Raw genomic sequence first — 13,713 nt, forward strand, 5'->3', positions numbered from 1 at the left:
ATAAGTTTAAAGGAGATGTGAAAGGCAGGTTTTTTACAGAGAGGGTGGTAAGTCTCTGGAATGAAGAGATGGTGGAGGCAGATTCAATAGCAACATTCAAGAGCTAGCTGGTCAGATACTTGAATGTGCAGGATGGGTAAGGATGGCAGAATTCCCTGCCCGCTAGGCTAGACTGCATAAGGATGGCAGATTCTCTGCCCTGTTGGCCAGACTGGGTAAGGATGGAAGATCTCCCTACCCGTTAGGCCAGACTGGGTAAGGATGGAAGATCTCTCTGCCTGTAGGCCAGACAGGGTAAGAATGGCAGACTTATCTGCCCTGCAGGCCAGACCGGGTAAGGTTAGCAGATTTTCCTGCCCTGTAGGCCAGACTGGATAAGACTGGCAGATTTCCCTGCCCTGCAGGCCAGACTAGGTAAGGATGGCAGATTCCCTGCCCTGTTGGCCAGACTGGGTAACAGATAGGATTTTACCACCATTCATGGTTTCACGACACCATTTCAGAGAATAGTTTCGGACTATTTGAGAATAAATTTCACCAGCTGCCAAGAGTGGGCTTTGATTTTGTATTCCCAGAGTAATAACCCTTTTCAAAGGGATATGTATTAGTGAGTGAGACAATTGAAAGAAATGTATACAGAGAAAAAAACTCTAGCAGCTCAAGTGAATAAGTTAAATACAAAATGGAGAGAAAGCCAAGTGGGCCTATGAAGTGAATGTACAAACATATGAATCAGGGTAGGAATAGGCCACTCAGCCCCTTGAATAAGATCACGGCCGATCTGATTACCCGATGTTCCTGGCTATCCTTTGCTTATTAATAATCACTTATATCCACCTTAAAAATATTTAAAAACTCTTCTTCCCTATCTTTTGAGAAAAAGGACTTCTAAGATGCATAGCCATCTGTGAGAAACCAAACTTCCATGTCTCTGTCATAACTGGGCAATCCATTATTTCTTTACAGAGACCCTTTTAGATACTTGTGACAATAATAAATCAAAAAGAAAAAACAAAACTCAGTTCTAGAAACAGTAACCACATAAAGCTTTGATTTGGAGATGCCAGTGTTTGACCGGGGTGTACAAAGTTAAAAATCACACAACACCAGGTTATAGTCCAACAGGTTTAATTGGAAGCACACTAGCTTTCGGAGCGACGCTCCTTCGTAGATGGTTGATGAAGGAGCAGCGCTTCAAAAGCTAGTGCTTCCAATTAAACCTGTTGGACTATAACCTGGTGTGTGATTTTTTAACAAGGTTTGGCAGTGATGAGATTCAAATGTCAGCTGCAGCACAGGTTAGCACATTAGAGTGCTCGATAACAGTACACATGTGGCTCATCTGTATGTTCCAGTATTTAACATGAGCTCTAGGCTGTGCACTTAAAGCATAAAATTGTGCTTTCTCATGCAGTTAGAGAATCTAATGACCCTGACAGGAATCTACATATAGCATACGTGCACAGGTACACATAAACTTTGACAATGCAAGGCTGACCAAAAAATGTTTGACATGCTCCCACCTGAGGCTGCATCTGTGGAGAGAGAATGTTTTAGGTCTCTGATGTTTTGTCAGAATTGCAAAAATCTGAGCTGGAGCAGTGTAATACGTAATGCTATTAGTAAGATTCTGACTAAAAAGCTGTATTGTAGCATTGACAAAGAAGCCTTTGAAAGATGTGCCCATTAATATAAACAATTGGGACAGAATTAGAAACTAAAATAAGCCATCCCTGAGTCTATAGATAAAAAGTTTCCTTCATGTTTAAGGTACATAGCAAAGTCCAAATCTTGTTCCCTTTGAATGGACTTAATGCACAAGTTAATGGTGCAGAACAGTACAGAGAGAGTTTGGAACTTTGTGGGTGTACTGCTATTCTGCAGTATCAAAATCAACTAGGAGAGAGTGAGGACTGCAGATGCTGGAGATCGGAGTCGAGAGTGTGGTGCTGGAAAAGCACAGCGTGTCAGGCAGCATCTGAGGAGCAGGAGAATCAATGTTTCATTCCTGATGAAGGGCTTATGCCTGAAACGTCGACTCTCCTGCTCCTCGGATGCTGCCTGACCTGCTAAGCTTTTCCATCCTGACTATTGTGCAGTGCCACCTGGAGCCAATAATTGTGTCAGTGACTCAGAGGAAATGGAGGTATATATTTCGGAGGCTCACAAATTCAGAGAGCGAGTTAGTGATCTGTTATTTTCAGAGTAAAACCCATGCAAAAATGGTTATGTTACAGTCAAAAATAGAATCAGTAGGTCTGGCAACATCTGAGGGGTGAAAGCAGAGTTAATATTTTGAGTCCAGTGACATTTCATCAGAACTGCTGGCAGCTTAGGAAATGTAATGTTTCTGCTGAAGTTGAGGTCTGGGTGTGGGTGTGGGGGAGAGGTGAGTGGATAGGTGTAGATGGAGCCTGGACAGAAAGATATATGAAAGGGGTAGGGATGGCAGGCTAGGACAGAAGAAAAGCTAAAGAAGTGGAAATGAGAGCTGAGAGTAGGAGAGAATGGGTGTGCAGTGCTGTAGGCATCCTGTGTCATGACAGGAGCAGGGTGTGGAGGTGGGTACAAAACATGGAAGCATCACTTTGAACAACTTCTCTTTTAATTCCTCTCATTTTCCACCTATCCACTCACCTCTCCCCCACACCCACACCCAGACCTCAACTTCAGCAGAAACATTACATTTCCTAAGCTGCCAGCAGTTCTGATGAAATGTCACTGGACTCAAAATATTAACTCTGCTGTCACCCCTCAGATGTTGCCAGACCTGCTGATTCTATTTTTGCACGAGTGAGGACTGGCTTGGCCAGGCCAAGGAGGGTCGGGGGTGGACGGGGATAGTACAGTCCTTCTTACCACAAACCAGTGGAGGGCTGAGACTATCTTAATCAGGGATGGATGTGTCAAGTGATTGCACGTCCAAGAGGGAAGTGGCTGGTTTCTGCAAACTGGGAATTCTGAAACTCGTATAAAGCATTAGAAGCATCACGGATGTAAATGGGGAGAGACTGGACAAGGGGAGAAACATATTTGAGTCCAGGTAGGAAGAAACCGATTCCACGGGGCAGGAACTGGTGGCTCTCTTTCAGAGAGTTATCCAGTTGCACTCGTTCTATTCTTTCTGCCTGTTTCTAATGGTTGTTTTGGTATTGAGTGTTCTCGCCATTAATCTCTTCATCTCTCTGTTCTTTTCTAGTGAGCTGGGGGCAAGAAGCAAAGAGTTGAAGGTGAAAATCATGGAGAAGTTGGAGCAAAGTGAGAGTAAGTGTTCGCTTGGAACTCAATCTCATTAACAACAAGCTTCGAAATGACCAGAGGCCTTGTGTTCAATTGGTCAAATAGGGAAGGAGCTGAAAATGTGGTGCTGGAAAAGCGCAGCAGGTCTGGCAGCATCCAAGGAGCAGGAGATTCGATGTTTCGGGCATAAGCCCTTCTTCAGGAATCAAGCTCTGAAGAAGGGCTAATGCCCGAAACTTCGATTCTCCTGCTCCTTGGATGCTGCCTGACCTGCTGCGCTTTTCCAGCAACACATTTTCAGCTCTGATCTGCAGTCCTCACTTTCTCCTCAAATAGGGAAGGAAACAAGAAGAGCAATATTGCATTTATATGGTGACTTTCAGGGACCTAAAGATGTCCCAAAAATAAACGTCACTAAATGTTTGAAACACAGCATCTGCTCGCTTGTTCAGTGAGCTCCTATAAACTGTAATGTGATGATGACCAGTGAGTGTACTTCTAGTACGATTACTCAAGGGTTCAAAATTGAGAACTGAGAACTGTGGGTGGCACGGTGGCACAGTGGTTAGCACTGCTGCCTCACAGCGCCTGAGACCCGGGTTCAATTCCCGACTCAGGCGACTGACTGTGTGGAGTTTGCACGTTCTCCCCGTGTCTGCGTGGGTTTCCTCCGGGTGCTCCAGTTTCCTCCCCCAGTCCAAAGATGTGCGGGTCAGGTGAATTGGCCATGCTAAATTGCCCGTAGTGTTAGGTATGGGGTAAATGTAGGGGTATGGGTGGGTTGCGCTTCGGTGGGTCGGTGTGGACTTGTTGGGCCAAAGGGCCTGTTTCCACACTGTAAGTAATCTAATCTAATCTAAACTTGTCCACTCATTTTTAAATTTTTAAATTAAAATGAGAACTTTAACTTTCAGTGGAATAAGCAGAGAGTGCTTCTTATCTAGAAGCTGGTCCCTACAGCACAGTGCCCCCTAAGTACTGCACTGGCCTGTCAGGTATCCCCTACAGCACAGTGCCCCCTCAGTACTGCACTGCCTGTCAGGTATCCCCTACAGCACGGTGCCCCCTCAGTACTGCACTGGCCCGTCAGGTTTAATTTTGTGATCAAGCATTTGGAGTAGAATTGCAACCCCAACATCCTGACTCAGTTAAAACTTCTCAATCTGGCAGCTTCCAAAGCACTGAACGTGGACAAGATTAAGGTACAAGTTTTCGGTATAATTCATTTTTTTTGTCTGTGTTCATCCCTCTCCCGTAACGGCTGTCTGGTGGTGTTTTTTAAGTTGCGGGGTAAGTCCAGTTCGTGTTTTTTTAAGTGCCTAGCGGACCCGGAAGCTGGTGCCGCGCTAGGTTGCCTGGGTAGGGTTTTTTCTTATATGAGGGCGCAGGTGAGGAACCCGAGGCACGACAGGGGTAGAGCCTCCCACCCGCCCTCCTCCTCTAACCTAATAATAAGACCCGTTGTGGCAAGCAGGTAAGTGCTGCATTTTGCTTGTTTGTTTCTTTAGATTTAGTTTTAAAGCTTACTTTTTAGAGGGATGGCAGTGCAGGCAGTGCAATGTTCCTCTTGCAACATGTATGAGGTGAGGGAAGCCATTAGCATCCCTGCTGATTACACTTGCAAGAAGTGCATCCATCTCCAGCTCCTCCAAGACCGTGTTAGGGAACTGGAGCTGGAGGTGGATGAACTGTGGATCATTCGGGAGGCAGAGGTGGTCATAGATCAGAGCTTTAGGGAAGTAGTTAAACCGAAAGTTATAGACAGATGGGTGACGGTGAGGGGGAGTGGGAGGAACCAGCCAGTGCAGGGACCCCCTGCGGTCATTCCCCTCAAGAACAAGTATACCGTTTTGGATACTTGTGGGGGGGATGGCTTATCAGGGGTAAGCAACGAGGTTCAGACCTCTGGCACGGAGCCTGGCCCTGTTGCTCAGAAGGGAAGGGTGGAGAAAGTTAGAGCGATAGTTCTTGGGGACTCAATAGTGAGGGGTACAGATAGGCGGTTTTGTGGGGGCGACAGAGACTCACGATTGGTATGTTGCCTCCCAGGTGCAAGGGTACGTGATGTCTCTGATAGTGTTTTCCGGGTCCTTAAGGGGGAGGGGGAGCAGCCCCAGATCGTGGTCCACGTTGGCACCAACGACATAGGTAGGAAGAGGGGTGAGGATGTCAGGCAGGCTTTCAGGGAGCTAGGTTGGAAGCTCAGAGCTAGAACGAACAGAGTTGTTGTCTCTGGTTTGTTACCCGTGCCACGTGATAGAGAGTCGAGGAATAGGGAGAGAGAGCAGTTAAATGCGTGGCTACAGGCATGGTGCAGGAGGGAGGGATTCCGGTTTCTGGACAACTGGGGTTCTTTCTGGGGAAGGTGGGACCTCTATAAACAGGATGGTCTACACCTGAACCTGAGGGGCACCAGTATCCTTGGGGGGAGGTTTGCTAGCGCTCTTTGGGAGGGTTTAAACTAACTCTGCAGGGGCATGGGAACCTGGACTGTTCAGGGTACAGGACCTTGAGTGTAGGGAGGTTAGGAACAAGGCATCGATTTCGAAGGAGGGTGCCTGTAAACAGAAAGGTGGCTTGAAGTGTGTATACTTCAATGCCAGAAGTATAAGAAATAAGGTAGGTGAACTTGCAGCGTGGGTTTGTACCTGGGACTTCGATGTTGTGGCCATTACAGAGACGTGGGTAGAACAGGGGCAGGAATGGCTGTTGCAGGTTCCAGAGTTTAAATGTTTTAGTAGGGTCAGACATGGGGTTAAAAGAGGGGGAGGTGTGGCATTGCTTGTCAAGGATAGCATTACAGCGGTGGAAAGGACGATGGAGGAAGATTTGCCATATGAGGTAGTTTGGGCTGAGGTTAGAAATAGGAAAGGTGAGGTCGCCCTGTTAGGTGTTTTCTACAGGCCTCCCAATAGTCCGAGAGAAGTAGAGGATAGTATTGCGAGGATGATTCAGGAGAAGAGTGAAAGTAGCAGGGTGGTTGTTATGGGGGACTTTAACTTCCCAGATATTGACTGGGAAAGCTATAGCTCGAGTTCGTTAGATGGGTCAGTGTTTGTCCAATGTGTGCAGGAGGGTTTCCTGACACAATATGTAGACAGGCCAACAAGAGGTGAGGCTATACTGGATTTGGTTCTAGGTAATGAACCAGGCCAGGTGTTAGACTTGGAGGTAGGTGAGCACTTCGGGGACAGTGACCACAACTCGGTGACTTTTACTTTAGTGATGGAGAGGGATAAGTGTGCACTGCAGGGCAAGAAGCTATAGCTGGGGACAGGGAAATTATGATGCAGTGAGGCATGACTTAGGATGCGTGGATTGGAAAAACAGGCTTCAGGAGAAGAACACTAATGATATGTGGAGATTGTTCAAGGAACACCTATTGAGTGTCCTTGATAAGTATGTACCAGTCAGGCAGGGAGTAAAGGGTCTTGTGAGGGAGCCGTGGTTTAATAGGGAATTGGAATCCCTTGTGAAAGGGAAGAGGGCGGCCTATGTAAGGATGAGGCGTGAAGGTTCAGTTGGGGCGATTGAGAGTTATAAGGTAGCCAGGAAGGATCTGAAGAGAGAGCTAAGAGCAGCGAGAAGGGGACATGAAAAGTCCTTAGTTGGTAGGATTAGGGAAAACCCAAAGGCTTTCTATAGGTATGTCAGGAATAAAAGGATGACTAGGGTAGGTATCGGTCCAGTCAAGGATAGTAGTGGGAAGTTGTGCGTGGAGGCGGAGGAGATTGGTGAGACACTAAATCAATACTTTTCGTCAGTATTCACTCAGGAACGGGACTCTGTTGCTGGTGTGAATATTGAGTCACAAGTGATTAGAATGGATGGCCTTGAAGTATGTAGGGAGGAGGTTTTGGGAATACTGGAAAGGATGAAAATAGATAAGTCTCCTGGGCCTGATGGCATTTATCCTAGGATCCTCTGGGAAGCTAGGGAGGAGATAGCAGAACCATTGGCCTTGATTTTTATGTCGTCATTGTCAACGGGAATAGTACCAGAAGACTGGAGGGTAGCGAATGTGGTCCCCTTGTTCAAGAAGGGGAGTAGGGACAGCCCGAGTAACTATAGGCCAGTGAGTCTCACTTCTGTTGTGGGCAAAGTCTTAGAGAGAATTGTAAGGGATAAGATTTATGAACATCTGGATAGGAATAATGTGACCAAGGATAGTCAGCATGGTTTTGTGAAGGGCAGGTCGTGCCTCACAAACCTTATTGAGTTCTTTGAGAAGGTGACTAAGGAGGTGGATGAGGGTAAAGCAGTAGATGTGGTGTATATGGATTTTAGCAAGGCGTTCGATAAGGTACCCCATGGCAGGCTAATGCAAAAACTACGGAGGTATGGCATTGAGGGTGCATTAGAGGTTTGGATTAGGAATTGGCTGGCTGGAAGGAGACAGAGGGTAGTAGTTGGTGGACTAGGTTCATCTTGGAGTGCAGTTACTAGCGGTGTACCACAGGGATCTGTTTTGGGACCGTTGCTGTTTGTCATCTTTATAAATGATCTAGAGGAGGGGCTTGAAAGCTGGGTGAGCAAGTTTGCGGATGACACAAAGGTCGGTGGAGTTGTGGACAGTGAAGAAGGATGTGGCAGGTTACAGCGGGATATAGATAGGTTGCAGAGCTGGGCAGAAAGGTGGCAGATGGAATTCAATGTAGCTAAGTGTGAAGTCATTCACTTTGGTAGGAGTAACAAGAAGATGGATTACTGGGCTAATGGTAGGCTACTTGGTAGTGTGGATGAGCAGAGGGATCTTGGTGTCCATGTACACAGATCTCTGAAAGTTGCCACCCAGGTAAATAGTGCTGTGAGGAAGGCATATGGTGTACTGGGCTTTATTGGTAGAGGAATTGAGTTCCGGAGTCCTGAGGTCATGTTGCAGTTGTATAAGACTCTGGTGCGGCCTCATCTGGAGTATTGTGTGCAGTTTTGGTCGCCATACTATAGGAAGGATGTGGAGGCATTGGAACGAGTGCAGAGGAGGTTTACCAGGATGTTGCCTGGCATGGTAGGAAGATTGTATGAGGAAAGGCTGAGGCACTTGGGCCTGTTCTCATTGGAGAAAAGAAGGTTTAGGGGAGATTTGATAGAGGTGTATAAGATGATTAGGGGTTTAGATAGGGTAGACACTGAGAACCTTTTACCGCTAATGGAGTCAGCTGTTACTAGGGGACACAGCTTTAAATTAAGGGGTGGTAAGTATAGGACAGATGTTAGGGGTAGATTCTTTACGCAGCGGGTTGTGAGTTCATGGAATGCCCTGCCAGTAGCAGTGGTGAACTCTCCCTCTTTATGGTCATTTAAGCGGGCATTGGATAGGTATATGGAAGTTATTGGGCTAGTGTAGGTTAGGTAGGATTTGGTCGGCGCAACATCGAGGGCCGAAGGGCCTGTACTGCGCTGTATTTTTCTATGTTCTATGTATGTTAAATATGTATCATTGAGGGACACACAACCCAAAGACCCCAATCCCAAATTTCCTAGGCACCCTGGTCAGTTCTACCTATTCATCAAACACGTGTAGCAATACAAACTGACTGGACCAAATTTCCGTTTGGCTCATTATTGAACTGTTGGTGTTGCTAAGTAGCCCTTGGGCAGGAAAAGTGACTAAGTTACAAGAGTTGGGTCTAACGTTTTTTTACTGGTGGTTATGGTCGTAATGAGAGGGGAGCATATGCCTTTCTTTTCTTGAGCAACTGAGAAAATTATAACACACTTTTGGTCTTATTGTATTGTTAAAGGACAATGAAAGATTCTGCTGTGACAAATCAAATAATAATTCTCATGCTGCACAAGGGATTCCTTCAATTTCAGTAAGGCGTTCAACAAGGTTCCTCATGGGAGACTGGTTAGCAAGGTTAGATCACATGGAATACAGGGACAACTTGCCATTTGGTTACAGAACTGGCTTGAAGTTAGGAGACAGGGAGTAGTGGTGAAGGGTTGCTTTTCAGTGTGCTTTTCACAAGGATCACTGCTGGGTCCACTGCTTATTGCCAGTTGTGTAAATAGTTTGGATGTGAACGTAGGAGGTATGGTTAGTAAGTTTGCAGATGGTACCAAAATTGGAGGCGCAGCGGAAAGCAAGGAAGGTTACCTCCGAGTTCAACGGGAATTTGATCAGATGGGTCAATAGGCAAGGAGCGGCAGATGGCCTTTAATTTAGATAAATATGAGGTGCTGCAGTTTGGAAACCAGGGCAGGACTTAGACACTTAATGGTAAGGTCCTGGGGAGTGTTGCTGAACAAAGAGACCTTGGATTGCAGGTTCATAGCTCCTTGAAAGTGGAGTCTCGGGTAGAAAGGATAATGAAGAAGGCGTTTGGTATGCTTTCCTTTATTCATCAGTGCATTGAATATAGGAGTTGGGAAATCATGTTGCAAGCTGTACAGGACATTGGTTAGATCACTTTTGGAATACTGCGTGCAATTCTGGTCTCCCTGCTATTTGTGAAACTTGTAAATTTGTTTTGATCATTTTCAAGGATGTTGCCAGAATTGAAGGGTTTGAGCTATAGGGAGAGGATGAACAGACTGGGGCTATTTTGCCTGGAGTGTTGGAGGCTGAGGGGTGACCTTATAGAGGTTTATAAAATTATGAGGAGCATGGATAGGGTCTTTTCAAACCTAGAGGGGATAGTTTTAAGGCGAAAGGGGAAAGATTTAAAAGGGACCTAAGGAGCAACTTTTTCATGCAGAGGGTGGGGCGAGTATGGAATGAGGCTGGTACAATTACAACATTTAAAAGTTATCTGGATGGGTATATGAATAGGAAAAGTTCAGAAGGATATGGGTCAAATGCTGGCAAATGGGACTAGATTAATTTAGAATATCTGGTCAGCATGGAAGAGTTGAACCAAAGGGTCTGTTTCGGTGCTGTATATCTTTATAACTCTATAAAGAAACATCTTACTATGGTTTCAACTTAACATGAAGTTGCAAGAGAGGACAAGGTTTTAAGACATTCTGTTACTTCATGTGATGATGTATACTGTCTGAGAATCATACCACATACAGTCAGACCTAACAAAATGTACCACAAAAATCTCCAGGAATTCCAATGTCACAAAAAGTGCTGAAGCTGGTTTTGCAATAGTTTCATGGGTTGATAGACTGTGTCTCAGTTGGGCCATCATGGAGTGTGTGAGGACCTATTTGTGCACTGTACCCAGTGATGGGTGAATAGATGATATAGACCAGTATAAGAAGTGATCACAGACCCTGTTCATTCTTTTGCAGACATGGTATTAGGGCAGAGTGTGATCCCACTGGATTTATCTCGGAGATCCCCTTCTGGATGTCATAACTTTCCATTAACAGCCACTCCGAAGATGTCAAATACTCTGACTGGATCAGTGTCACTGGAGGTAACCCACCAGTCTTGCCAAACGCTTCTTTTACTTTTATTAAGCCCTTTGCTGGTTCCATTTTGTTGTCTCTGCCTTTTGGTCTCCCTCCTTTAATCAGAAACTGTTAGGTATCCCCGAAGGATGTAGTGGCACACTCAAACTGAAAAGTCTTCTCTGTTCAATTTTGATGTAAATGTGCAAATAGCTCATGTTGCAGGCCACAAATATTGAATAGGTGCATCTGGCTCAAAATAGTGACAAGGAAAGTAAACAACTTACAGACTTTGCTAGTGAGTAATTAAGCCAGCGAGTTTTGAGAAGATTTGTAGCTCAGGTTGAGGTTCTGGATGGAGGTTTGCTCGCTGAGCTGATGTTTGTCACCATGGTAGGTAACATCTTTAGTGAGCCTTCGGATGATGCACAACTGATGTTTCCTGCTTTCTATTTATATGTTTGGATTTCTTTGGGTTGATGATGTCATTCCCTGTGGTGATGTCATTTCCTATTCTTTTTCTCAGCGGGTGGTAAATGGGGTCCAAGTCCTCAGTTTGAAATCCATCTGGCCCACTTTTCCACTGTGGAGCAGCCTCACCACCACCTGCACTTCCTGAGTTGTCAAGGGGGCACTTATAAAGGTCACCTGCTCACTGGAGATGTTACCCAGTATGGTGATGAAATGTCTGAAAATGAACCTTCCAGCTCAGTGAGCAAACCTGCATCCAGTAATTAAGCTACCCAATTCTAGGTTTAATCCCCTATTATGTGCAGAGCTCTGTTTTGAATCTTCTTATCATTGAATTGTTTGATATCGAGGCAAGAGTAGGGTAAGGTTCAATGGGGCCCAGTAGCAGAGAGTGTCTTTATATAATAATATTCTGGAACTGTATAAAGTACTGATTGAGTCACAACTGGAGTACTGTGTGCAGTTGTGGTCACCACTCTAGGAAGGATGTGTTTGTATTAGAGACAATGCAGAGGGATTTACAAAGATACTGCCTGGATTGGAGGAACTGAGTTATTTGGAAAGATTAGATAGGCTGGGGCTTCTTTGTTTGAAACAGCAAAGGCTAAGTCGGAACCTGTGTAAGATTGAGGGACAAAGAGATGGTGGATACGAAGGCACTTTTTCCATTAGTAGAGAGACCACTAAGCAGTGGAGTTGGATTTAAGGTAAGAACGAGAAGGCAAAGAGGAGAGTTGAAGATTTTTTTTCCACTCTAGTGGGAGACTGAAACAGTTGAGTCAGAACTTTAATAACATTTAGATATTCACTTGTATTGCAACAGCCTTCAGGGCGGTAGATTCAATAAACTGAAAAGTGGGGTTAGTGCAGTCAGAGCTGAAAAATGTGTTGCTGGAAAAGCGCAGCAGGTCAGGCAGCATCCAAAGAGTAGGAGAATCGACGTTTCGGGCATGACCCCTTCTTCAGGAACGAGGAAAGTGTGTCCAGCAGGCTCATGCCCAAAACGTCGATTCTCCTGCTCTTTGGATGCTGCCTGACCTGCTGTGCTTTTCCAGCAACACATTTTTCAGCTCTGATGTCCAGCATCTGCAGTCCTCACTTTCTCCCTTAGTGCAGCAGTCAGAACTTTGTTAACTGGTGCAGATTTGATGGGCTGAATGGCCTCCTTCTGCAAATGTCAATGAATCTGTCACACAAAAACCTGGAGAGACTGGTCCATTTGCTGTGGAAGCCAGTGAATATCAAATAAGTAAGTGAGGAGTAAAACATTTATATCACTAATGGGAGGTGACGACAGAACTACTGGGTTGTTGTAAAAATCCATCTAGTTACCTGTGTCCTTTAAAGAAGGAAATCTTCTGTTAAACCCAGTCTGGGCCACATGTCACTCCAGACTCACAAACAATGGTGGCTCACTGGTTAGCACTGCTGCCTCACAGCATCAGGGACCCAGGTTCAATTCCAGCCTCGGACCCCTGGTTGTGTGGAGTTTGCACATTCTCCCAGTGTCTGCATGGGTGTCCTCTGGGTGCTCCAGTTTCCTCCCACAGTCCAAAGATGTTCAGATTAGGTGGATTTACCATGCTAAATTGCCTATTGTATACAGAGATATCTGGGTTGTCTATGGGAAATACAGAGTTCCAGGGGTAGGGTAGGGGGGTGATTCTGGCTGGGATGCTCTTTGGAGAGTTGGTGTGGACCTGTTGGACTGAATGGTCTATAGAGATTCGATTGTATGATCAACGTAGAGCCTCATAATTGCTCTGTGAAGTGGCCTAGCAAATTACTGAATTGTATTTAAAATCATGAGTTGGCGATGCCAGTGTTGGACTGTGATGTACAAAGTTAAAAATCACAACACCAGGTTATAGTTCAACAGGTTTATTTGGAAGCACTAGCTTTCAGAGCACTGCTCCTTCATCAGGTGGTTGTGGACTATGAGATCGTAAGACAGAATTTATAGCAAAAGATTACAGTGTGATGGAACTAAATTTATATATTGAAATTATAAATATCCCTTTAGTGATATAAATGTTCTACTCCTCACTTATTGTTCATTATATACTTTTGGATTGTTTGTTAAGTCTCTCATCTTTAAGAATGAGCATGTTGGTTTCAGGCATAGGTTTAGGGTGAGAGGGGAAAGATATAAAAGAGACCTAAGGGGCAACTTTTTCACACAGAGGGTGGTACGTGTATGGAATGAGCTGCCAGAGGAAGTGGTGGAGGCTGGTACAATTGCAACACTTAAGAAGCATTTGGGTGGGTATATAAATAGGAAGGGTTTAGAGGGATATGGGCCAGGTGCAGGCAGGTGGGACGAGATTAGGTTGGGATATCTGGTTGGCATGGACGGGTTGGACCGAAGGATCTGTTTCCATGTTGTATATCTCTGTGACTCTATGTAAACCGCAGAACATTTTTAAAGTAAACTTTAACAATTGGTGTCATGTCAGCCCAGATAATGCATTGAAGGTGTGAGGTGCCCTGTGTCAGACTGATTCTAATCTTAAAAATAGATTTACAGAATTTTAAATGGATTCATGCAGTTTTGAACAAAATAAAATGTAATTCTGCAAGTACAAATTCACCCCACAAACTTATATGTGGGTGTGTGTATGGGGTGGGGTAGGGTTATGAGTGTCTATAAGAGAGTGT

General features: G+C 45.1%; 1 protein-coding gene across 2 annotated transcripts in view; it reads left to right on the forward strand.

Moving 5' to 3' along the window:
- The window catches only part of c2cd2l (c2cd2 like), a 164,144-nt gene that overhangs the window by 132,251 nt on the left and 18,180 nt on the right, over nt 1–13,713 (forward strand). For both annotated transcript variants that reach the window (XM_060846750.1, XM_060846751.1), the window contains exons 8-9: nt 3,200–3,264; nt 10,483–10,610. In XM_060846750.1, the coding sequence (XP_060702733.1) occupies nt 3,200–3,264; nt 10,483–10,610 (193 nt within the window). The remainder of the gene's footprint in view (nt 1–3,199; nt 3,265–10,482; nt 10,611–13,713) is intronic.

Source organism: Hemiscyllium ocellatum, chromosome 29, assembly GCF_020745735.1.
Source record: "Hemiscyllium ocellatum isolate sHemOce1 chromosome 29, sHemOce1.pat.X.cur, whole genome shotgun sequence".
NCBI classification, from domain to species: domain Eukaryota; kingdom Metazoa; phylum Chordata; class Chondrichthyes; order Orectolobiformes; family Hemiscylliidae; genus Hemiscyllium; species Hemiscyllium ocellatum.